At 41.7% G+C, this 25254-nt stretch overlaps 1 protein-coding gene across 1 annotated transcript in view; it reads right to left on the bottom strand.

Annotated features, from left to right (window-relative positions):
- The window catches only part of Slc9a9 (solute carrier family 9 member A9), a 551705-nt gene that overhangs the window by 160501 nt on the left and 365950 nt on the right, over nt 1–25254 (bottom strand). The window contains exon 12 of the mRNA XM_028865996.2: nt 19830–19983. Coding sequence (XP_028721829.1) covers nt 19830–19983 — 154 coding nt within the window. The remainder of the gene's footprint in view (nt 1–19829; nt 19984–25254) is intronic.

The raw sequence follows: 25254 nt of genomic DNA, 5'->3' as shown, positions 1-25254 counted from the left end.
AGGAAACCTGACAACTGGAGTCCTCTGTTCTTTGCACGGCTTGCTCCCCACATAGATGCGGTTTAAAGCTATAGGTTACACTAGAATGACAAACGGGACCCATGGGGCTAAGAATTATAAGGCCTTGTTTAAAGCGTACGAGAGGACAAGAGAGGACACAGGTCTGTGTAAGGAAACCATCAGGCCGGTGGGGCCGGGGGTGGGGTGGGAATGGGGGATACATGACAAGGGTTTTCCTACTCAGCTGGAAGAATGTTCTCTGAGGTCGTGATCCTTTGATTGTTTCCAGTACTTAAGCATGATCAACTGCCATTTAAGCCATGTAATGTACAACGAGGAACTCCAGTTACAGCCTCTGGGAAAGAAAGAGGCTTTTGAGTCCTCTGAAACGCTTGCTGGCTGAAGAGACACATTAGGACGTGCTGCTATAAAACAAACCACTCTACCGGTGAGCAGAGCAGAGCCCAGGCTGGAAAGGAGAGGTTGACCCAGTCCCTGTCACCCCATGCTTTCTAATTATGATCCCTTAAAGCCTCTACCAGGGTTCTTCCCAGTGCACGTGCGTCTGCTACACTGATGAAGTGAAAGGTCTTTTAGGAAAGGTTTTCAGCATGATAGGATTTCAAGATATAATCTGTGCTGTTTCTTCAGTCACTGCTTTGCTTTGTTGTGCTTTTATCTGTGTTAATCACTGTGCTAATGTGCTGCTCACACTTCCCGAGGTGCTGCTGTGAAAGGCTATAGTGTAAGACACAAACAACCAAACCAGATAAACAAATGAATCCACGGATGAGAGGTCATATTAGAAAAGCCAGTGTCCAAATGAGGTTTTTTTCCAGCTTGGTATTGAGTGTGAGTGATCAATGGTCTCTCTTCCAAGACTATCCACAGAAATGTGACGTCCAAGGTCAGCCACTGAGCCTGAGCAGAGCTGAGAATGCAAGGCAATATTCCCAATGGGTCTCTTAGTTCTCCACAACCAGAATCCATGCTACCATGTTTAAATTCAATCTCACAGTCCCAACGAACCTAAAAAAGGAACAGCACCAATGAAGGTGAAAGTGTGCGTTTTCTGCTTCACTCCGGGAGCAACTGAATTCTGGTCCTTTTGGCCAGGAAACAAATTCCATAGGCTCCGTTCCTAACCTGAGTCATATTATCCCTAGGCATACACTCAATGGCAGTCCTTGGCTCGATACAGTAGGAACTGAACCGTTGGTTCAGAGTTCCCTGACTTCCAGTGCGTGTTGCGATGACTTAAGCCACCTCCACACCCCACAGCCACACCACACAAATTTCCGTATCTAGGCACAAGGAAGGTCAAAACAAAAGACGAAATTTCATGAAAGAGTTGCAGCTATGCCGCGACGTTTTCACTGACTTCCCAAAGAACACTTTAGAATCAGCACCAACTGTGTTTAGAAATAAAAACGGAAACCAAATTCAACACCCTTGCTGTAAAATTCTTTGGTACTGAATTGGCCAGAATCCTAGGTTTCCTTTGTATAAACAGGGTCAAGAGTGAGGCCAGCCAATTAATTGTAAACTAAGGGCCTGGCATCCCATTTCCTCATGGTCAAAGATGGCAATGGAGTTGCCAGGTTTCCACAAAATTGTAATGCAAACGTGTGGCCTAATGTCCTGGTTGGAATATAAAAGTTGTCCCCCTCTCAAGGCTCATGTTTTGAAAGCCTGCTCTATGGAAGAAGGCAGTGCTGTTTTGGGGACCGGAGCCTAGCCCGAAGAAGTAGATCACGGGGAGTGGGAGCATGCCTGCTGAAAAGACTGTCCTGGGTACCTAGCCTCCTGCTTTCTTTCTCTGCATGGGGTCATCAAGGAGGTGAAGAAGTTCTTCTGCTAAATGTCCCCACTGCCGTGGTGTCCTGTCCAGTCACATTGAGGCCAAATGTCCCCACTGCCATGGTGCCCTGTCTGCTCACACTGAGGGCAAATGCTCCCACTGAAGTGGTGCCCTGTCTGCTCACACTGAGGCCAAGTAGTTATAGAGTGACAAATCCTCTGAAACCAGGAGCAAAATCAATCTTTCCTCCCTTTGATTTATCTGTATCAGGCATTTGGTCACAGCAATGAGAAAAGTATCTGATACAACCTGTCCAGGGCTCAGTGCTAGAGCCTGGAGCATTTGCAACAAATGGAGAACCAAAGAAAAGAACTTGAGGGGTTAGGGAGATGGCTCAGCAATAAGATATTTGCTCTGCAAATGTGAGGACCCAGGGACAGTGGCACCCTTCTGTGTCCTCAGCCTTGGTGGTGGCGTGGGGGGCAAAGGCAGGTGGATCCCTGGGTTTTGCTGGCCAGTCAGTATAACCAATAAGTGAGCTCAAGGCTAGTGAGAGAGATGCAGTCTCAAAATATAAGGTGAACAGCAACTGAGGGAGATGCCAGATGTGGACCTCCGGCCTCCTCATGAGTGTGCATATCATGTATATGTGCATGTACAAGCAAATACAGATACACACACACACACACACACACACACACACACACACACACACACACACACAGAGAGAGAGAGAGAGAGAGAGAGAGAGAGAGAGAGAGAGAGAGAGAGAGAATTTCTGCATGTTTTCCATCTCCCTGAAACTCCTGATCCTTAATCTACTTGTGCAGACTCTCTCTGAGGAGCTGGTTCCTGGGAGGACTTATTATTTGCAGATACTTCTTTTAAAAAGTCCTCTAATTACTTCTCATCACAGAAACAGTCTTAGTTGATGCCCAGTGAGTCCCCTGCACCAGGCTGGGTCGGCCACAAAAAGAGCTTCTCTTTTTCCCTTCCTGATCCTTTCTGTGCCATTCCTACCTCTATCTTGGTTTTTCCAAGTTTAAGGAATGTTGGAAAAATGTGTCTCAGTAATTGAGAGAGGCTGGGACTAGCACAGAAGCAAAACCATGGGCCTTCAGTGGAGCAGGGCCAGGCTGCCCACTGGAATTTGATGGAAGTTGGAATCGAAGGGCGCTGATGCAGGGAGCAAGGTAGATGTGGTGGGAGACTTGTGAAATCATTTATTGATGGCTTCTGCTCTAGTGAGTTGGAAAGATCACCAGTTTGAAGAGTCAGCTGAGAAGGAGGAGATGGGGGCTTGAGGAGAGAAGGGAAGGAGAACCAGTTAAGCGGTGTGAGAGAGAATGGGCTTGGGAACTTCAGGATGATTGATGAGCATCTTCCAAGGGCCCAAGTGCCTACTGTATGCCAGGGCCTGTGCTAGGAGCTGGGAGGCAGACTCACCCTCACCAGCAGGAGTCCCACAGTCTACAGTGGAGTACTGCTTTTCAGATTCACAAGCAGAGTATGAAATTACTTTCTGGGTCAGTGATCTATCAGGAGCGGGAGTTTGAGGATGGTGGTGAGAATACCAAGCGAGACAGAATCTGTTCTACCTGGACAACAGAGTCTTGATGAGAGAAAGGGTCTCAGAAGAGATGACTAATGTAGTATGGGACATGAAGAGGAAATAGTGACCATTCAGTAATGAGAGTGGGAAGGCTGGCTGCCTGAATAAAGAGAAAAAGTCCTGTGCGGGATTATATGATACATTGGGGAAGAAATTAAAGAATACAAAATACTGAAATGTAGGGTATGTGTGCATATCTACACACCCAGTCATAATGTGTATAGGCTTACATGCATGCATGTTTGACAGAGGAGTCCTGTTGCTGGAGGGCTTCTCTCCAGGTTCCCCAAGCCCTGCAGTCCCACAATTCACTTATAAAATAATCACTCAGCCGCTTATATCACTTATAAACTGTATGGCCGTGGCAGGCTTTCTGCTAACTGTTCTTTTATCTTAAATTAACCCATTTTTATAAATCTATACCTTGCCACGTGGCTGGTGGCTTACCGGCATCTTCACATGCTGCTTCTCCTGGCGGTGGCTGCAGTGTCTCTCCTCCTTCTTCCTGTTTCCCCAATTCTCCTCTCTCTTTGTCCTGCCTATACTTCCTGCCTGGTCACTGGCCATCAGTGTTTTATTTATATAGAGTGATATCCACACCAGAGTCCCAGAAATATATCTGCTGAATGTCATGACCAGCACAACTGGCCTTCCTATTTCCATGCAATATTAATCACATACTTGAAACTACCTCCTTATCTCCCAGGAGCCCGGACTGCAAACAAACTCGTAGGAAGCCTACATTGTGTTCTTTGTTTTTATAACATATATTGAAAGCAGTAGGACATACCATACAACCCAGTGAGAAACTGACAAGGAGATAGAAACACAGACCCATTTCAATTCACTTTGGTGTCTGACTGGGTTATACACTCCGAGGATTTGGCCCAGTGAGCTATTAAAACAAATTAAGAAATGTTTGTATCAAGGATTCAAAGCAGAAATATTCAGTAAAACAAGTGAAAAAAAAAGTGGAAACTCTGCCATAGCTTTATAAAATGCATTTACTTCCATAGTCTTCGGTGTTTTTGTTTGTTTATCTTGTTTTGTTACCAGCTGAGAAATTTTTGCTGAAAAGTCACTGCCTCAAAATCAATTTACCTTAGAAAAGAAAAAAAAAATCACCCAGCCCAACAAACAACTGTGAACAACAAAACCTAGTGTGGCAGTTTGAATGAAAATGGCCCTCATAGGCTCACAGGGAGTGGCACTATTAGAAGCTATGGCTTTTTTAAAATTTTTATTTTGTTATTATTTTTTGTTTCTATGGCCTTGTTGGAGGAGGTGTGGCCTTGTTGGAGGAGGTGTGGCCTTGTTGGAGGAGGTGTGGCCTTGTTGGAGGAGGTGTGACACTGGGGTGGACTTTGAGGTTTCAGAAGCTCAAGCCAGGCCAGATGTAGAACTCTCGGCTACCTCTCCAGCACCATGTCTGCCTGCATGCTGCCATGCTTCCTGCCATGACAATAATGGACTAAACCTCTGAACTGTAAACCAGCCCCAATTAAATATTTTCCTTTATAAGAGTTTCTGTGGTCTCTTCACAGCAATAAAACCCTAACTAAGACACACAGCCAGGTAAACTGTGGTTAGCAAATGTCCTGTGTGACTTCTGTTCAGAACAGTATCAAGTTAGCAGTGGCTGATGGTGACTGGAAGCTTCTACATCAGTGCTTTTTAAGACCCAAAGAAGACGGTCCCACTGAAGCCCTCAATACTGAAGTATTTGTGAAAAGACAAAAACAAAAACAAACAAACAAAAAAACCCAGCAACACCGGCCTACTGCTATCTCATCTCAGGGACAGAACATCCTTGTCTATCTGCACAGGAGAGACTAAGAAGCTGCCCACAGTCCCACTCTCGGACTCAGTTTAGAGAACCGGTGCTGTCACAGGGCAGGCATTGAAGACGAAGACTGGGGGTATAGGGTCAGCCATACAAAGTCACAGGCTTTTATCTCTGAGCCCAGGCTTTATTTGTTGCCTGTCACAGTACAGCTCAGTGAATGTTTGCTGAGTGTTTAGTTCCGTTCTTCACTGCTGTCACAGAATCCCCGACCACAGCAATGTAAGGAATGATGGGTTTAATTTAGCATATAGCTTGAGAGGAAGTCCATCATGGTGGGGAAGGCATGGCGTCAGGAGCGTGAGGCAGATGTTCATATTACACCCACAGTCAGGGAGCCAGTGAAGGTAAATGCTGCTGCTTAGCTCTTACTTTTCATTCATCCAGGATCCTAGCCCATGAAATAGCCCTGCCTGTGTCTATGGTGGTTCTTCCGACCCCAATCAACCTGATGACATAGTTCCTCACCAATATGCTGTCTTAGTTATTTTTCTGTGGCTGCACTGAAGCTCCAAAAGCAACTTGGGAGGAAAGGGTTTCTCTTGCAACTCTCTGGTCATACTCTAACACTGAGAGAAGTCAGGGTAAGAACTGAAAGCAAGAATCAGGAAGTGGGAACTGAAGCAGAAGCCAAGGAGGAGAGCTGCTTACTGACTTGCTCCTCCTGGCTTGCTCAGCCTGCTTTCTTATAGAACCCAGGACCACCTGCCCAGGGGTGGCACCACCCATAGTGGGTTGGGCCCTCGAAAATCAATCATTAATTAAGATTATGACCATCAGACTTGCCTACAGGGCAATATGATAGAGGCATTTTCTCAGTTGAGAGTCTCTCTTCCCTAAGGAATGTTGTTTGTGTCAAGTTAACATGAAACTAACCAACAGACATACCCAATGCCTTGTCTCTTAAGTGACTCCAGATGCTATTGAGGTGACAGTCACTATTAACCACCACAGTGTGAATGGAGATGGCAGAGGATGGGGGTGAACATTGGTATTTGTGATGTAACACTGTATCCCGAAAGGATAAATGTCCTGTGAGTAAGACAGGAACCAGGCTGGAGATGCCAGGTGTGGAATGCAATGACTAGTCACAGGGCCTGGGAAGGAAACAGTAAGGACAGGAGACGTCACAGGCCTGTATTATAAATGTGGCACTTTCCACTTGTTAGCTGTAGCTTCAGTAAAAGGTGATAAATATCAGAGGGGTCCTGAGGGGAGTTCGGGAAATCTATGCACCTGTCTGGTAGAAGACACCAAATCTGGAAGCGTTTGGAACTCATCAGAGACTCGGGTGCTGGCAAAGACAACACAGTCAGCACAGAGCCCATCACGATATTCTACTGCATGAGGAAAACTGAAATCTTCCTGCAGACTGCCAAGAAATGAGCTTCTGGGATCAGGACAAAGCTCTAAATTACTGTTAAGCACCCTCAAGAACACGGACTAATCCTGGACCAGTATAAACAGGTTGAAAGGGCTAGAGAGGTAGCCACATGGCTAAGAAGATCTGCTGTTTTCAGAAAGGACCTGGGTTTGGTTCCCAGCACCCACATGCTAGCTCAAAAGCATCTGTAACTCCAGATCTAGGGTCCTACATCTTCTCTGGTCTCCTCAGGCACTAGGCATGCAAGCAATGCACAGACATACATACAGGTAAAATACTTAAACACATAAAAATATTTTTAAAGGTTAAAAAGGCTTTTCTTATTAATAGAAACATTGAAAATAATTAATTTTTAGCAAAATGTACTAAAATTTTAACCATAATTTCCTTCATGTGAAATGAACCAGGCAAATATAACTTTTAAATAATATTTTATTCCTAATTTTAGGTAATAAACATTATTTTAGTGTGCACAAAAATTAACCACTTGAGCAAATGGCTGGTATTGGCTAATAAAACACAGGATTAAGTTTACTGTTTTGAGCAAAAATCTTCAACTCTTTGAGAATCCTATTAAAATGACAAAAGGACTGTATAAAAGAGCAGACCTATGATGAGAACAAAGAAAAGTGGAATTATTTTAATAGATACATCAGAATAAACTGTAACCCACGAGGACACAAGGGCAGCAAGGCAGAGCAGCCTGGGGGAACAGTAGGAAGCCATAACTAGTCCAGGGCAGCCATCAGAGGGGGCTCACCAAGCCCTTGCCCAGCACCACTCTGTGTTCTTGGCACAGAACATGGTTTGTCTGACTGGGACTCATGCTGACAGGATGCATCTGGGAGGAGAGGGAGGAAAAGGCTTGAGGTCACGGTGGAGAGCCTCATGTCCAGACTGAATCCTACAGAAAATAAAGGTAGCCAGTGCCATTGAAGGAGGACAAATGGCCAGAGACACTCAGAGTCACCATCTACAAAGATGGGTGCAGCTTCATTACTGACTGGTTATACTCTACACTGCAATACACCTATCTCTGAAGGGAGTTTAGAGAAAAAAGGAAGGAAGAAAAAGAAGAAATATTCTTCAAAACATTCCTCTGGCATTTTTCCAAACCAGACAATTGCCCTGAGTACAGCGAAATTGTCATTAAACCGTATTTTGCCTCTAATAGGCAGTTCTCTGTCCAAAGTAATTTCCTCAATGTGATGTTAAGTGTAAACCTGAGTACTATTTTTAATAACTCCAGTTAGAATCCCATATTTTGGCTATGCAATTGATCTTTGGGGTAGACGTAAAATGGGCATTTTAATGTAATTCCTTGGATTTTACTCTGTAATTTTTCTTAAGTGGTTTCATTTAGATTTAAAATGTACATTACCAGGTAAAAGGTTATAACAGATTAAAAAAAATATGAGTTTATTTTCTGATGAGAAACCAGAGATTCCAGGGAATTAAATGATGTTGATGAAAATGCTGAATTTATCAAAGTTGGAATCTGTTCACTGCTTATTGAACCACAATGGATGAGAGAAGGTAAGCCCCCACTGACTAGGGCTTAGAAATACAACATGTCCTCATTGCGTGTGCACTTTATGATCCCATGTTGTTTGGACTGGAGATGAACATGGGGCGTTAACACATAAGGGAGATGTGGCCATTTTGTTTTATTTCTGGGTGAACAAAACAGATAAGGAATATGTAAAGGCAGGGTTGATGTCTATCATTAAACATGACATGGCTCACAAACAGCAGCCAGATGCACATCGTACTAATGTGCGATGCATTATAACATAATAGCAATTATTATAGAAAAAAGACTTGGACTGCAGAAATGATAATGGGAAATTTGATGTAAACCTTTCATAATCTGATCCATTTAGGAAAGCGGAGCTATCAGTATTGGGAAGCTGAGTGAATTATAACTAACCCAATGCATATATTCAGAACTTTATTCCTTAAAATACCAAAGACACACTTTCTTCATGCCCAGAAAACCTGCACTCATTTTTTCTTGGTCACAAAGAAAAATGTCATATTTTTAAAGGGAAAATTGTGTTGGAGGAGTCACTCAATGCTAGAGCACTTGCCTAGCATGCCCAAGGTCCTGGGTTCAATCCCCATCACCAAGAAAAAGCAATTAAGTTTGTCAGGAATGATGTTGCATGCCTGTAACTTCAGCAATGGTGAGAAAGAAGTTGACAGATCAAGAGTTCAAGGGCAGCCTGGATTCCATGAAACTGTCTCCAAACAAACTAATAAAAAACAGAATATTAAAAAAGTTATTAAAAATGTAATCCTCTGGCAAGGAGGAACTCTCTCTCTAGGAATTAAATATCAAGGGTTGAGGAGATGGCTCGGTAGGTAACGTGCTCTCTATGCAAGCAGGAGAACCTCAGCTTAAACCGCAGAACCTGTGATAAGAAGCCAGGAGCTGTGGCAGGTTCTTGTAACCCCAGAGCTGGGGAGCAGGAGGCAGGCAGATCCCAGGAGCTCACTGACCAGCTAGTCTAGCCTAATGGGTGAGCCCCTGCCTAATGAAAGACTCTCTCAGAACAAAAATGGTGGAAGATACCTGAAGAACAATTCCTGAGGTTGTCTTCCAGTCTCTACACATGTGCACATGTGCACACATACCAAAGAAGTAGATATCAAGAGCAAATTAAACTGAGTCATCCCAAGTAGAATAGCTGAACTGAACAAGCATCAGCAGTGGATGAACAACTGGGAAGAAGAAGATTGTTGGAAAGAAGATGTTTATATGGTATTCAATTATTGCCCCACTGATTGAAAGTAAATTAGAAGATAAAAAAATGGGCTTTTGTGACAGATGTTACTACTGTCATATGGGAATAAACTCAGCATCATGACAATGGACACCCTGATGTAGCATGCAGGGCAAGCCCCCAAATGCACAGACAAAGGAAGCGATACACATTACTAAGCACACAACATCACCAACGGGCATTCTTGCAAGGAAAAAAAAAAGTACTCAACCTGAATTTTAAGACTTGACCTAATTTCTATTTTATAAGAAATACAATACAGGAAAGAATATATTAATTGACACTATGAGGAAACAAGTCCAGAATGTGGACACGCATATAAAACAAATGACCTGGTTTCTTCTATAAAAATCAATATCATGAGGAAAAAAAAAAGAGTAAGGCCAAAATACACTATATTACCTTGATCCAATCCTGAATTTAAAAACATTTATGAAAGCAGGTTTTGTAATAACAAGGAACATTTGAACACAAGCTGATAATAATGCCATTGTGATTTTTTTTAGGTATGTATTTTGGATACTTAATAGAATGTCTTTATCCTTTAAGATACATGCTTTAGCGTTAGATAAGAAGAATATGATGTCTGTTCCAATATTCAAACAGAACAGTGAAAAACAGAAGAGTAAACATAAAGCATATAGAGGATGGGGCTGTAGCTAAGTGGCAGAGTGCTTGCCTAAAGCATGTGAAATCCTGGGCTCCATCCCAGTCCTACGAAAAGGTTGTTTACATAGAGATAAAGCTAGTGTATATGTACATACAGAGGAGGATGAGAAAGTTAAAGGGGAAAATTATTAATGATGGGAAGAAGTAGGGGTGTGTGTGTGACATACTACACGTTGTAGAGACACTGGAAAGATGATTAAAGACCTATGTGGAAAAAAATGACTTAATCAGCATGCTTAGGCTCGGTAAACCCCGCTTCTTTATGATTGTTGCTGTCTCCTGAACTCCAGTCTAGTTTTGTGTGTGTGTGTGTGTGTGTGTGTGTGTGTGTGTGTGTGTGTGTGTGTGTTTGTTTGCCGGCTTGTTTTGTTAGAAACTGAGATAGAGCTATGAAGTCCTCAGTTCTAAGTGTGGATTTCTCCATCTCTCTTTGGGGATCTGTCAGACTTGGTGTGTCTTGGAAAGCAATGTTGTTAGCTGTATGCTCATTTTATATAGCCGTATTGTCTGGGTAAACCAATACTTTCAGCATCACATAATAGCCTTTTTTTTTTTTTAACCTGAGATATTTTCTTGCTCAGAAGATTATTATGCGCAAGGCCTCATTGGGTGTCTGCATGGTGAAGCCTTTCTAATTCTCTTATGTTTGACTGACTTATACCATACCCACACCATTAGTCAAGTATGCTTCTTATGGGCAACACATAGTCGATTCTTAGTCTTTAGCTCATTGTGACAATTTATTTCACTTAATTGATGCAATAATGAATGTGGGTGTAGACATGCAATCTCATCACTTGGCTTTGTGCTGTTTTTCCTGTCTTACTGCTTTCTGGGGGAGGGGGGTGCTGTTGAATTTATTTCATATTCCATTGTAGTACTAGTTCAATTTTAAAATATACTCTGATTCTTTACATATTTTAATTGATATACAAATTAGAATATAAACATGTAATTCTTTACAATCTATTTTAAATGAAATTTTGACCACTCCAAGTAGATCTTAGGAGACTTACTATTTTGCAGACCCTTATACCACCTTCTCTTTTGAAAATTCATGATAACATTAAATCTTTTTTCTTCCAGCAGTACACATGGTTTTTAAGATCCCAAGAGAAGAAAAAATCTACTTATTATACTATACTAATGCTTGCTGTTTCTACACCCTTCCTTATTTCTGCTGTTCTATCGTTTCTCTGCCCGCTGAAGGGATTCCTTTCATGTGCCTCTCCAGAATGGGGAAACACTCTCATTTCTGTGAGGAGGGGAAGATCTTAACAATCTTCAAGTTCACGGAGCCCTTCATCTGCCATCTTTTATTTTGCCATTAAGCCAATCAGTGGATAGTTCAATTTAGGCATCACGTTTTAGGTTCCAAAAACCTCATTTATTTCCACTCCACATCTTTATTTTTCTCTTGATATTTTAAAATTTGTTTCTGTTGTGTTTGCTATTACTTCTGTGTATGTGTATATGGATATGCATATTCTTATGTGTGTGCATGTGTATATGTGTGTGTAAATGTGTGTGAGGCATGGTCAATTAGCCTCATTAAAGTATTAGTCTTTACGTTCCAATGCCATGTCATCTTGAGGTTGGCATCTATTCTGTTTTTATTTTTGATGTATAATTTTTTCTAATTCTTCGTATACTGAGTGATTATGGGTATATCTTAGAAAACTTGAACGTTACGTCAAATGATTCAATCAGATTTTCCTTTGACATATTTATTGTTTTTCGGGCAATCAGCAGGAACCAGGGCACCAGTTCCTACCTGCCTTGTGTGGCCTGTGGTTCCAGTATCGATTCAGTTTTGAAGTTTCGGCAGCACTATTCAGCTCCGCCTCGCACGTGGGCCACCCAGTGTCCTTCCGACTTGGGCTCTGCGGTGCGGTTTGGTTTTGGGTGCTGCAGTGTGTTATCTAGGGTTAGCTAAACACACACACAGCTAGAAAGAAAGCCCGGAGTTAATGACAACTTCCCAGAGCCACAATTGTCTGCACATGCTAGAGCTTCCTCAAAGCCGTTCACTGGCTCCCGAAGAATTAAAGCCCCAGTTTTCCTGCATTGCTGCGCATTTTCTATGCCTTCTCCATAAAGTTGCACCTGTTCCTAAGGATAACTGGTGAGAGGAGCAGGCGAGGAAAGTCGCAATGGGATTATTCTTCCTTCTGGTCATGGCCACAGTTCCTTTTAGGGGCATTTTGGGTATTTCCTCATTTGTTAGTGCCACGGTCACCTGCTACCTCATGCTTGTCTAAGATCAGGGAGGGAAAAAATGAAGAAAAGAACCACAAATCCGGGGACTCTTCCAGGGCCTGCCTGCCTCCCTCCCCCGCTTCCTCTTCAGCCCACCTCCCTCCCCGCCTCCTCCTTCCCTTCCTTCCCTACTCTTTTGACCTACAGCTTCACTACTTTCCTTTTCCGTAAACCAGAAGCAAAGAATTTCTTCCATAGTTCTTTTCTTTTTCTTGCTGTGGAAATCCATTCATCGAACTGCCTTTGGGCCCAAGTCGAGAGATTCAAGTCTCAGAAGGGAGAGGGGAACCTCACCGCTGGCCCAAGAACTGGTTTACACCCCGGTCTGTTATCATTCGCTTTGTCTTTTCTTCCTCCTTTTGTTATTAATTTTTAAAGTTAGGATACAAAGTAATGTGTTTCATTATATTATTGTATAACCTGTGAGATATTTTGTTTTTATTCACCCCTCTTCCCCAGCTCCCTCCCTTGTTCTTCCTGGTCTCCTGTTCCAGGTCTCCCTCCTGTTTCCACCTGCTCTCATATCAAGTATTTCACTACCACCTTGTTTTTCTTCCTCTCCTTTCCCTTTCATGATCCTTCTTCTTCTCTCATAACACAGACTCTCTCTCTCTCTCTCTCTCTCTCTCTCTCTCTCTCTCTCTCTCTCACACACACACACACACACACACACACACACACACCCCTAGAATTTGCATATAAAACAAAATGTGGGATTTGTTCTAATTCTGGCTTATTTTGCTTGACATAATGACCCCAGTTCCGTCCGTTTTCCTGAAAATGCTATGATTTTATTCTTTCTTACAATAGAATAAAATTTCGCCATGTTGTGTATAACACGTTTTCTTTATCTGTTCATTTGCTAATGGGCTTCTAGGCTGGTTCCTACCATATGCTTTTAGAGCTTCATATAATTGCTACTTGTATTGGGTCAAGTACTTTGAGTTGCATTTATTGGGCGACATGGGGGTAAGCATGAATGCTCTATTTTAGCCAGACTGGGAGCTTTTCCTCACCCTTGAATAACAAGTTCCACAAACAGCACTTAAGTCACTTTTGTCAGACTTCATATTTCATGTAAATATATGTCTATTACTTTGAAAAAGGGAACTGTTTTGGACAGTGCTTTCTAACAGTCAAACACATTGCCTTCCACAGAGTGGAATGCGGTTGTTTGGTAAACTTAACACAAACGCTTGGGTGACGCTCACTGATGCTGATGTTCAGAGAAAATAAATAAGAACAGGGCTAGTGGAGGGTGGCTGGAGGCTGTGGCGGTAAAGGATGTATCTCTGGAACTGGAGAGATCTGGTATCTATAAGCACAGCACAGTAAAGCACTCAGTTGGTGCTGGGAACACAGGAGCAGCTAACTAGTTATAAACTAGTATATCACTAGTTATAAACATGCCATTCCTTTAGGTCAGCAGCAGATTGCAATAGTTATCCAATATCTATAATTAATATGTCAAATTAGATTGATACTAGCAATAAATACATAAATTTAGAAATCATTATAGAAGAATCTATAGAAAGCAGAAAATAATTTCCAAAAGGGAGCAGTGGGTGAGAAACAGAAAGCATAATTCTATTTCAGTGCGTGAACCGGTTGCCCATGCTTCACGAGACAACATATTTCTCAGGTCTGTTGATTGAGATAACTTGATATAAAATGTGCGAGCTGGTTTAAAATCAATACAAGACATAAACATAAAATATAAATTGATGAAACGACACAAATCAGATATTTGAAAAACGCATAAGCAAGGATTACTATGTGAAGATGGAAATAGAAGCATATTCTAGAAAGCCTCCCTTTGAGCTGTTGGATGATGGTAACAGGTTTTGTGGGGTTTTAATGAAGTCTATCATTTCGAATGCATAAGTAGGAGTTGTCTCTAAAATTGATGAATCTAGTTACAGTACGAAATGAACTAAACTCTCCAGAGACTATTTCTTTCCATTTTCCATGAAAGCAAGCTTTCACAAATACATCTAATTAACAACACTGTATTCATGTTTATCACAATAAGCAGTCGGTATGTGGCTAAGAAAAGGCGCATGGGTATCCTTTGAGTTTACAGGAGTATTTGTTGGACATTTGTTGCACGCTTTAAATTCTTATACACTTAATGCCTAATGCTCCTAAATTCTAAAGCAGTATTATTATTGTTATCACCCTCACTTTATAGATAAGAAAACTGAGGAACCAAGAGGCTGAATTTGGACCTCATAGCCCACACTTCTAAGAGATAGAGGCAGGGAATGACTCACTTTCAAACAATCTCTCTCTCTCTCTCTCTCTCTCTCTCTCTCTCTCTCTCTCTCTCTGTGTGTGTGTGTGTGTGTGTATGTGTGTGTGTGTGTGTGTGTGTGTGTCACACGCACACATGCTATTTACTGCATTAATCTCTCCGTGAAGAAAATTGTTAAGCATGCTTGGGAACTTTGGTGCCAGGGAGGAAACCAAACAGAAAACTGTAAGAGAACTTACTATAAGCATCCCTCCACTGTATTAAATTGGTGTTTCCTCACCTCAATAATACAGGAAATTTTGTGTGTAAGCACTTGTACTTAACCTGTTTTTCTCTCTCTCTCTCTCTCTCTCTCTCTCTCTCTCTCTCTCTCTGTGTGTGTGTAGGACAGAACTCTCATCTCTGTATATATTCCAATGATAACTGTTATCATGTTATCATATAACTTTATAGCCAGTGGGCAAAAGTGATAAGAAAGTATTTTTGCATGGCTTTGGGCCAAGACTCAAGAATCAATTTTAAATATACAACTAATGTACCAATACCCGGAGGAGTCAAACTATCTAAAAGTTATTTCCCTGTAATGGACACAGGCTAGTGTACACAATTATGTTTCCTTGATTTGGGAAAGAGAGTGAGGGATGGCTTGGTTTGAATAAGGAAGGATAATAAATTCCTGTAATTCTTTTAATTCTAGGTTGTAGCTGAGGAAGACAGGTTTCCTCCTTTGGGAACTTTGGGTCAGGGCTGGCTTTGTTGAACTTTAACTTTTTCAGGTCACAGAGAAAGGCTGCATGGAGAATTTGTTACAAAAGTGAGCCTGCTCAGTCCTCCCTGGAGACAAGGCCTTCCTGTGCCTGTTTTTTTTACAGGCCTGTCTTGTTATGAATGTATACCTCTTCTCCCCCAGAGGGTCTGTTAATCAAGGTAGACTGCAGGCATTCAGAATGAGCTCCCTTATGCATGTGGGAGCAGAATGCATTATCTGGGGGCATGCATTCTGCTGGGGGCATCTTCTGTTCAAGCCGCGACCCCACAATAATGCCACATCACCCGGTTTAACCCATGCTCAGAAATAGCTACCACCATCACCTCCATTTTAGAGTTTAGAGACTGAGACAGAGAGGGTCTGTGCTTGGATTTTACAATCTAATATCCAACACAAAATGGTTAATTACTCAGTTGAAGATGGCTACGATTAGATGTCACCATCGTTCTGCCCAGGGTGCTTTGCAGTGCTGTCCGGGAGGCAAGTTCTGTGCTACCTGTGTAGGTGAGGCTATGATTCCAGCTGTGATTTAGCAGTAAGTTCATGAGAAGGCAGGTCCTGCATCTGTATCTGGGAAATGTGGCAAAGGTTCACCCTGCGATCTGGACTCATTCTCATGTACCATTTACTGAGAGTCTGTTAGCTCCACATGATGTCCAAACCTAAACCAAGAAAGGCATTACCATCCCAGCTAATTGTGTAGTGCCGCTTCCACAGAGCTGGTCCTCTTGGGCTTTGCCGTTCATTTGTAAGCACATGTGAACTCGGGGTTGGTGATCCTGTTTACTGACGTGTATGTGTGTGTGTGTGTGTGTGTGTGTGTGTGTGTGTGTGTGTGTGTGTGGTGGGGGAGCCTGGGACCTTCCATTTCTCTGGTTTTCTGTCTAGCACTAGAGGGTTTTTGCAAACTGTGTCTTGAGTTTCTTCACTGTGGTGTTCATGGACCTCACAGGAGGGAAAAGCTGGACTCTAACCAAGAAGAAATCCTACTTTCTTTTTGCATCTAAGCCTCCAAAATAACATGGGAAGAGTCCTTTTCCTTTAAAATTTAAAAAGAAGCAAACAGTTGATTTATTTTTAAATTGCCTCATTAAATATATTATAGTATTATTTTTAAAAGAAATTAAGTTCCTTTAAGTCAAGAACTTTGCACCATGGCTAGGTTCAGGCTTAAGAGCTTGCTTCAGAGGCGGAGATCTTTATTCCTGTCTCTACGACATGACCATTGCTGTTTGAGTCATGTCTATCAAAGAGACACTGATGCTATGGCTACTAATTGCTACCAACAAAGAACATTTTCCTTATTTCCTCCTGTGGTGGTTTGTAACTGAATGAAAATCTATAGGAATTGAAAAAGAAAACCTAATTCAAGGACTTTCCAAATAATTCAAGAGAAGAAAATTCTCTAAGAAGGAAAGGGCTTGTGTAATATGTAAACAAATCATAATCTAGCAAGAATGTGGGGCTTGTGTGGGATCACATCTGCATTCTGTCCCTCAGCTTTTACCACTGGTGTCCTTTTATCCAAGTTGTAACTTGCATGCTGTTGTTCTATGGAGAGTCTGACGTGAATGCTGGTGAATGTGGCACTGCACTGTGAAGAAGCAGGCCCTGTAAACACAGTGCAGGGGATGGGCAGCTGTGAGTTTGAAAGCTGAGATAGATGTGATGGTTTCGTTAACAACATTACAAGCCAGGATAGGATAGTGGAGTCTATGACAGGATCACTATAACACAGTTGAACCCAATCACACATCTGTGTTTTTGCATATGTGTAGACGAATTGCTAAATAGTCTCATTAGTAAAAAAAAAACCCAGAGCCAGATATTGAGGTGAATGCAGAAAGATCAGAGAGACACAACAAGCCACAGCCAGCCTCGCCTCACCAACTCCTCAGCTGATTCTGTTTCCACGGATCCTCGGACTGAAAGCTTCTGAGTCCTCACCTGAATGGATCTCAACTGAATTGCTGCTAAAAGCCTAAAAGCTTAAAAGTCTCTAGTTCCTGGTCCTCATGCCTTATATACCTTTCTGCTTCCTGCCATCACTTCCTGCGATTAAAGGTGTGTGTCACCATGCCTAGCTCTTTCCAGTGTGACCTTGAACTCACGGAGATCCGGATGGATCTTTGCCTCCCAAGTGATAGGATTAAAGGTGTGTGTGTCACCATTTTCTGGCCTCTATGTCTATCTGGTGGCTGTTCTGTTCTCTGACCCCAGATAAGTTTATTAGGATACACAATATATTGGGGGACACAATATCATCACATATATATATATATACTCTTTTACCATCCTGGCCTTGAAATGTTCTTATTGCCTTGAATTCTATCTGCCTGAGCTAACTTTCTGAACATCTTCATGTCCATACCATCCAGTGCTCTTCTTTTGATTTCCTTAGGCTGGGTCTCTGGGGTTTCTGCCCTGATTTCAGGTTTTCAGCTGAGAACACCCTTTCCATGTGCCTGAATCCCTGTTGCTTCCTTTCCCTACGATGTTGTGGTCCTATCCATGAATCTCCTCATCCTGGTTAGTGGCCAGGTCGGGTGCTGACTCCCCTGGGCCTTTCCTTTCCTTTCAGAATCTTCCCCAACTGGAGCAGCTCCATGAGGTGACCCCATGCTGTGTGATCTTGGCAGTGAGAATGACATGACATGACTTAGGTTGACCTTCAAGCACCTCATCCCGGATACCGTGTTTGACATCATCCTCTTTCTTTATCAGCCTTGTCTTGTCACCTGGATAATTGCTGTAGCCAGTCCAAGGGTCCACTATCACACCTTTCTCTTCCCAGTTCACTGGGCATCAGAGACCATGTAAGTGACGACACCTGTGGGAAGCCAGCTGATGCCACTGGAAAGCTCCGCAGGAGAGCTGGCTACACAAAGTATGCTACCAATTTGGGGACAACTTGAGAGTAAGAGAAGAAATCACAGAAAACAGATTATGCCTGATTACTTTAAGGAAACTCTGACATCTCTTCCTTGTGTCCTCCGTAGAATATCTTGACCGTGTATTTGATACGTCGGTGGAATTCACCTTCTCTTAGCTCTGCCTTCTATGCCCTCATTTTTCCACGCAGGGATCCAACCTCCTGAATTTTATTTTCCAGAAATCTGAACACACCACTGTCTCACTAACGCTTTGCAGGGGACCCAACAGTTGAGAGTTTAATGCAATGTGTGTACTCATCCGTAGGCGCCTTCAGGTAACCACCACTGTGAAAGGAATTGCAGGCCACATTTATGTGGCTAGAAAATAATTCAAGAAGCATTTCAAAATGCTCACTGTTCACCTTTAGTCAAGGCACTTTTATGTGTTTAGTAATATTCACAGTAGTTTACGAGGTCTTTTTTTTTCCTGAAATGCGGTTTAATTCGCAGCCACTTGGCCTGTTTTACACACCAGCCTTCTTATACTAAATGTGTGAGGCTTGCTTCTGTTTTTTCTTTGGCAAATGGGGAAAATTCTTGCAAATGTGTAACAAAAGCATTTATATTTATAGTTATATTAATTTAGGTTTTCATGAATTATTTATTCATTTTTATTATAATCAATGTGCCATATGATGGTGCCGAAATCACAGTCTCTGTTAATATGAGTCTTCTCAGAAACTCTTTGTTTGAGAAGGATCTTTTCCTATCAGACATGGGGGGTTTGTCCTAGAGAATAGTTAGGAACTGGGGAGGATCATTATGATGTATGGATGTGAGAAATAAAATGTTTACTTAATCCCTTACCTTCTGGGAATTGAAAATGAGGACCTGGGTCACAGAAACATTTAAATAAAGATAAGAACACTTTATGACAGATTTAGCTATTTTCAAAACTGGCATCAGCTATCCACTTTTATCTAATTGTTTGCTACCCCTACAATCCAGACTTGTAGCAGCCAGGGGCAGGCACTGCTTATTAGAGGGTTTCTGACTGGGACCTTGGCTTTCTTTTCTGTGAGAAAGTGTACAGCATCCCCTTTGAAAAACATATGGCTTTCTCACCAAATATGTGTTAAGCATTTTCTCCTATCTTAAGTGCTAGAGCCAGGAGGAGTTAAAAACAAAGGGAATCTGAATTCTTGTTAGTTTCAGTGCCTTTTCTTTAACAGTCTTACTAGACTGTGGGTATCCCGAGGACAAGAGTGTGTTTTACTTATTAAGTCTATAGTGTATTGCACTGAACTCTAATATCATTCATTGAATGGAAGAAGTCACTGGTGAATAAATCTGTTTGTAGGACAGCTTGGAAACAGACACCATTCCAAGACAGTTGAAAGATATCAGCTCAGCGTATGGTAGGTCATATTGCTTCACCTGTTAGTGAAGGTCACCAGGACTCTGGGGACAGTTGAGGTATAGATCTACCGTTGCACTCCCAACCAAGTCAGCTTTACTATAAATGGAACAAGCCAGCCACACCTCTCAATGACTTGCTCATTTTAGTAGGGTCGCTTACCGGATCTGAAGCCATGTCAGCATGGGAGTGGTTCCTCCTCCGAACACCCAGACAGTGAAGAATACAAGGAGCAGGGTAGTGGTGAACATCATCTGTTTGGGCTGAGATTCTGTGTTGCGGATAGCCAGGGCAAAGGCGATGGCACCCCGCAAACCTTATAGAGAAGCCGAGAAGAGGAAATTAATATTCTATTTTTCCGCTATATTTATCTTTACAATTTGCTAATATAATTTCTTTATTAACTAAAATTTTTATTCAGAGATGATTGTAGGTTCATACAGAGAAATAGTATTCAGAAATACTTTCCCTTAGTCTCTGCCAGTGATAACATCTTGCAACAAAACAGCATGGTATCTTAGCCAGAATATTGATGTCTATCTATACAGTTTAGACACAGAACAGATCTTCCAATCAATTTAGGAGTCTCACTTGCTGCTCTTTTATAATCTCACCCTCTGTCTACACCCCCCCTTTCTCTCTCTCACACACACAGAGCCCTTAACTCATAGTTACCAGCCAGTCTGTTCTCCATTTTTACAACTTTTACTGTTGCTTTTACATCTATGATAGAATCAATCACTTTGCCACTGTGTCCACCCAGTATAATTCTCCCTGGTATGGATGTTCCACGGGTGGTTTGTTTAGTCACCTGCTTGTTGAAGAACACCTACACTCTTCCTAGTTTCTAGAGATTAAATGAAGACTGCTCCAGTTGGCTTACAGTTTTGTGTGTGACATGTTGTCCTTTCTCTGAGGCAATGCTCCAGATTATGACTAGAGTGTTGCAGAATCTGCATGCTTCATTTGTAAAGAAATGACCACTTTGCATTCTGACTAGCAACCTAAGAGTCATCTAAATTTTCATCATCTTTGACATATTTGGTAGTATCCCTTCTTTAGTTTAAACTGTTTTGATAGATAGGGAATGGTAATTTATTATGGTTTGAATTTTCTTCTCCAAATGGCTAAAAGCATTGAATATTTTTAATTTGTTACTTTGTTATCTGTATACTTTGCTACATGAAATAGCTCTTGTATTTTTTTCTACTTTTTAATTGCATTGCTGGAATTTCTAATTGCTATGTGATGAGTTCTTTATACATGGTCCATAATGGGCCTTTGTTGAAGGCAATGTTTTGAAAATATTTCCTTCTATCCTGTAGCTTCTTTTCTCATCTTTGAGTTTTTGTAGAACAATCTTTTTAGGTTTGATGAAATAAAACTTGTCAATTTTCAAATAAATTGTAGTTTTGAAGTCAATTCTAAGGATTCTTTTTATAAACCTAGTCCCCAAAGATTTTCTTCCTTAAGTTCTATGTGTAAGTCCCCAATCATCTTGGAGCAGTTTCACATCAAGGGAGAGAGGCTCGTGGTTATCTTTTGCGCTGGCGACATCTACTTTTCCCATTGATTGTTTTTCTTATTTTTTTTAAATATCTGTCCAAAACTCAGCTGTTTACATTGTGTGAGTCTGTTTCTGAATTCTCCATTTATTCCATTTATTTGTGTCCATTCTTGTAGCACGCTATCCTGATTGCTGTAAGTACACAGTGGGCCTGTTCATTAGGTACAGCAATTCTTTCTGACTTACTTTTTGTTTTCAAAACCATAGCTTTCTGGTTTTCTTGCTTTCCCATAAAACTGTAGATTTATATTGTGTTTATCTTCAAAAGAACACCTTCATGGGAACACTTTCTTTTCTAAATTAAATGTGTCAGATAACAAGGAAAACCAGGACTACTGAAAATTAATAACTAATTAACCACCACTTAAGACATTCTAGACTGATTGCATACTTTCTCAAACTCTGTGACTGGAATTTACCTATTAGAACCTCTTTTTCTTTGTTTTACCTTTTGTTCTACAGTAAAAATATGCTAATTGTATGTTGTTTATTTATGAAGCTGTATGAAGCACAGGAGGTATTACAAAATGAAAGGCCAGAACTTCAAAGTGGGATGATATTAATAAAAATAGAAATGCAGACTTAGATGGGGAGTAAGTAAAGTGAGAGTCGCAAAGGAGCCAAAGCAGGAGGCGCGGGGGTGACCGGAGACCCGCTGAGCACCAAGCAGAAGTCCAAGAGCTACTCCGCTCCTTTTATAGGAAGTTTTAAGTCAGATATATATCCTTTCAATGGTCCAGGTTCTATGTTTTCTGTGGTGCTAGGGATCTTCTCTATTACTTCTCCAGGGTAGAGGGAAACAAATACCACTTTTTACCCTAGATAGGGTATCAGTAACAGACCAGAGAAATAATCCCATCCAAGACCAGCTTGGTGAACCAATGAGTTTAACTGGGATTGCTTCCAGAAACCTGGGTGACCCCTCAACAGCTGAAAAGGGGGTGTATGGAGTTCCCCACTTAGCCAACATGCTACCTCCTGTGTTCTCTAGCACTCCAGAGATGCGCAGCTGAGGCAGGAGTACTTGCGACTGCATGTATGTAGAAGAAAAGAGCTGGCATCTTAGGTGAGGGTCTCGTGGCCCTCCTCGTGTTTCTCTTTCTGTGAGGTACTGTTAATGGGCCTGGTCTTGTGAGGGTGTCATAGAAGTCATCACAGGTGCTTTGGTATCAAGACTGAAATGGCCACGGTTGTGCCAACGGGCAGACAGCATTTTATAACAGCTTGGGGATTTCAAATTGTTATTTTACATTTCATATGAATGAAAAAAAAAAATAAACACCTCAGATACTGGGCAGGATGAGGGACATTACAGTCATCTCACCGCCAGAACTTAGATTATAGCGCTTCTTTGTTCTGTTCCTGTTGAGAACATACATGAGGCAAGCGGTATGACAGGAGAGACAGAGGACCAAGCCAGAGAGATTGAACACATTCTGCCCGAAACAAAGCCTCAGAAATAGAGAGAGGAACGTGCACTCTGATTATAAAATACCTCCAAGGGACAATGTAAGGGAGGAAGGAAATTATTCTGAATCTCCATGTAGACAAGGAAATGGCCTGAGGAGAGGGACGCCAACATTTGAAGCAGACATTAATAAAAACGTTCCTTTACATCAGGAGTTCTGAACGCTAGGGTGGCTGTGCTCAGCCCAGCGCCCCCACCACAGGTGTTGTTCAGGAGCTCAGACTCAGCTGTGGAGAAGGCTGGGAGGGCGGCAAGCAGCCCCAGTGCTGGGGCCATTTGAATAATGCTCTCTCCAGGATGCACAGACATTAGTGTCATCAGCGAATGGGAGTGCAAGGCAACAGACTCCTATTATCGGAGGACAGGATTTATGGGTCAAGGTCGTTTAATCACGGTGCAAGCCTGGAGAGAGAAAGCGATCCTTTCATTTTCCTCTTCCCACTCCAGCTCATATTGCCAGAGCTGTCCACTGAGCAGCACTGCCCAGACGTTGTAGTTCTTTTGAGTTTTTATAAGAAATAGTAGAAAATAGACTACAAATGAAAACATTCTGTATCTTGCCCACTGTAAACTCATCCATATTAGATACCAAGGAGAAAGTAGTAAGCAATCATTAACCTTCTTAACCATGTTTAATAATGTATGGTTATTTTGCCAAACTGGCATAACTATGTTCTTCAGCAAGTTATATGTAAGCAGTTCTTAGTTTAAACACATACTCAAAATAGTGGCAGGGTTGATGGTGTACATGTGTAACCCCGGGACTCAGGAGGCTACAGCAAGAGGACATTAACTTTGAGGCCCATGTGGATTGCAACAATAAGACTATCTAAAAAAAAAAAAAAATCCAACAAAAACAAAATAAAATGAAACAAAGTCCCCTCCAGATCCCCCAACACTCTCAAATACACAGATACGAAAGCATATCTGTTAGTTTGACTTCCTATCAATCAATCTATATGAAACTTTAATACATGAAATTATATTAAAACCTATATTCACACACAAGGCAATGTGGAGATTTCTGGGGAGAGAAATCAGAAAAGTCTAGCAATGGCCTTGTGGCAGGTTGGGAAATGTTTATTAAGTCTAAACTCTAAGGCCCCGTGAAAGGATGGCTCTGAATGGATGGGCAATGAGTGAACTTCTAAGGGATATTTGGAGGAGAGATTATCTGTACCTTGCCCTGGTCATCCTTAGTCCACATGGCACCTGCCACAGGTGAAATCGGCTAGCAACAGTGAGAGCAAGTTATTGGGGGTCCTGAGCCTGCTGAGTGGACAAAGTGAAGCTGACTTGGAACTTTAGAGAGGTTGAAGTGCTGTCCTGTCCTGCTTGTCCCTCGTGACTCTAGACATTCCTCCTCACACATCTAGAGCCTTGGCAAATGTCTAATCGATGGCCGTTCATTGCTTTGATTAATGCATATATATTGATTACCTCCTGTATGGAGTTCTGTGCATGCTGACCCTATCTTCGTAACACCATGGATTTAGGCCATGGAGAATTTTAGAACTGAAAAAAACAAAAAACATTTGGGCTACTGGAAAAATACTGAGATGTAAAACAAAAAACAAAAAACAAAACTGATATTGATCTCAGGATTTTTGTTGTAGCAAAACACGACTTTCAAAGAGCATATACAGTTTTGCTTGGAAACACAGGAAATTCAGAACACGTCAAAACGTGGATTGGATTTGATTTTCTGAGTACTTAGGCCCCTTGGTTCACCTTTCTTTTTCTTTTTGTTTCGGTCAGCTGGTCAAAGTAATTCTGTACTTCTGGGAATTGGCAGACTATATAATTTTGCTTTAAAAAAGATTGACTTTGTGAGGAGTTTGACACATTTTATATGCCCAATTGGAAAGTTATCATCATCTTGGGGAATAAAGGAAATACCTACAATTAAATGTGGTTTCACTTGAAATTGGCCTCTAAGGGCTTCTTATGTTAATTATATTGATGTTCTGCTCATAACAATAGAGCACTATTGAGCCAAAGAAAGACTTCCAGCAAGGACCCCTGCTGCAGAAAATGTGCAGTTTCCTGTTTATCTTTCAAGAGCAAAAGGGAAGCATTTAATCAATTACACATCTGCATAGGTGCTGCAAATGGGCACAGGTCAGATATATATAGCCACACTGAGACCACGGGAATAGAAATCTCTCTTCAGACCTTCTTATTTAAGTTGCAAAGCGGTAATGCAAAACTGTAAATATTTCCCGAGCACCCATTATGTGCCTAGCTTTAGCCAAAACACAGAGTGGGAATGAAGTAAGAAAGGTTCGATTTCTCTGAGGTGCTTAGTCCTACAAACATGACTATGTTACAATGTGGAGAGGGAGGGAGGAGGGAAAAGAACACTCAGGAAGTCAGTAAAACCCACAGGGAAATCTATCATTTTATACGTTGACTTACACACACACATACACACACACACACACACACACACACACACACACACACACACGTAGGGGGAGAGAGAGACAGATATACATGCATATGGTTTTAAAAAATATGTTATTTATTTATTTTTACTTTATGCATATGGA

The sequence above is a fragment of the Peromyscus leucopus genome, chromosome 7, assembly GCF_004664715.2.
Source record: "Peromyscus leucopus breed LL Stock chromosome 7, UCI_PerLeu_2.1, whole genome shotgun sequence".
Classification (NCBI taxonomy): Eukaryota; Metazoa; Chordata; class Mammalia; order Rodentia; family Cricetidae; genus Peromyscus; species Peromyscus leucopus.
The sequence above is the reverse complement of the archived record's forward strand: the minus strand, read 5'-3'. Positions and strand labels throughout refer to the sequence as shown.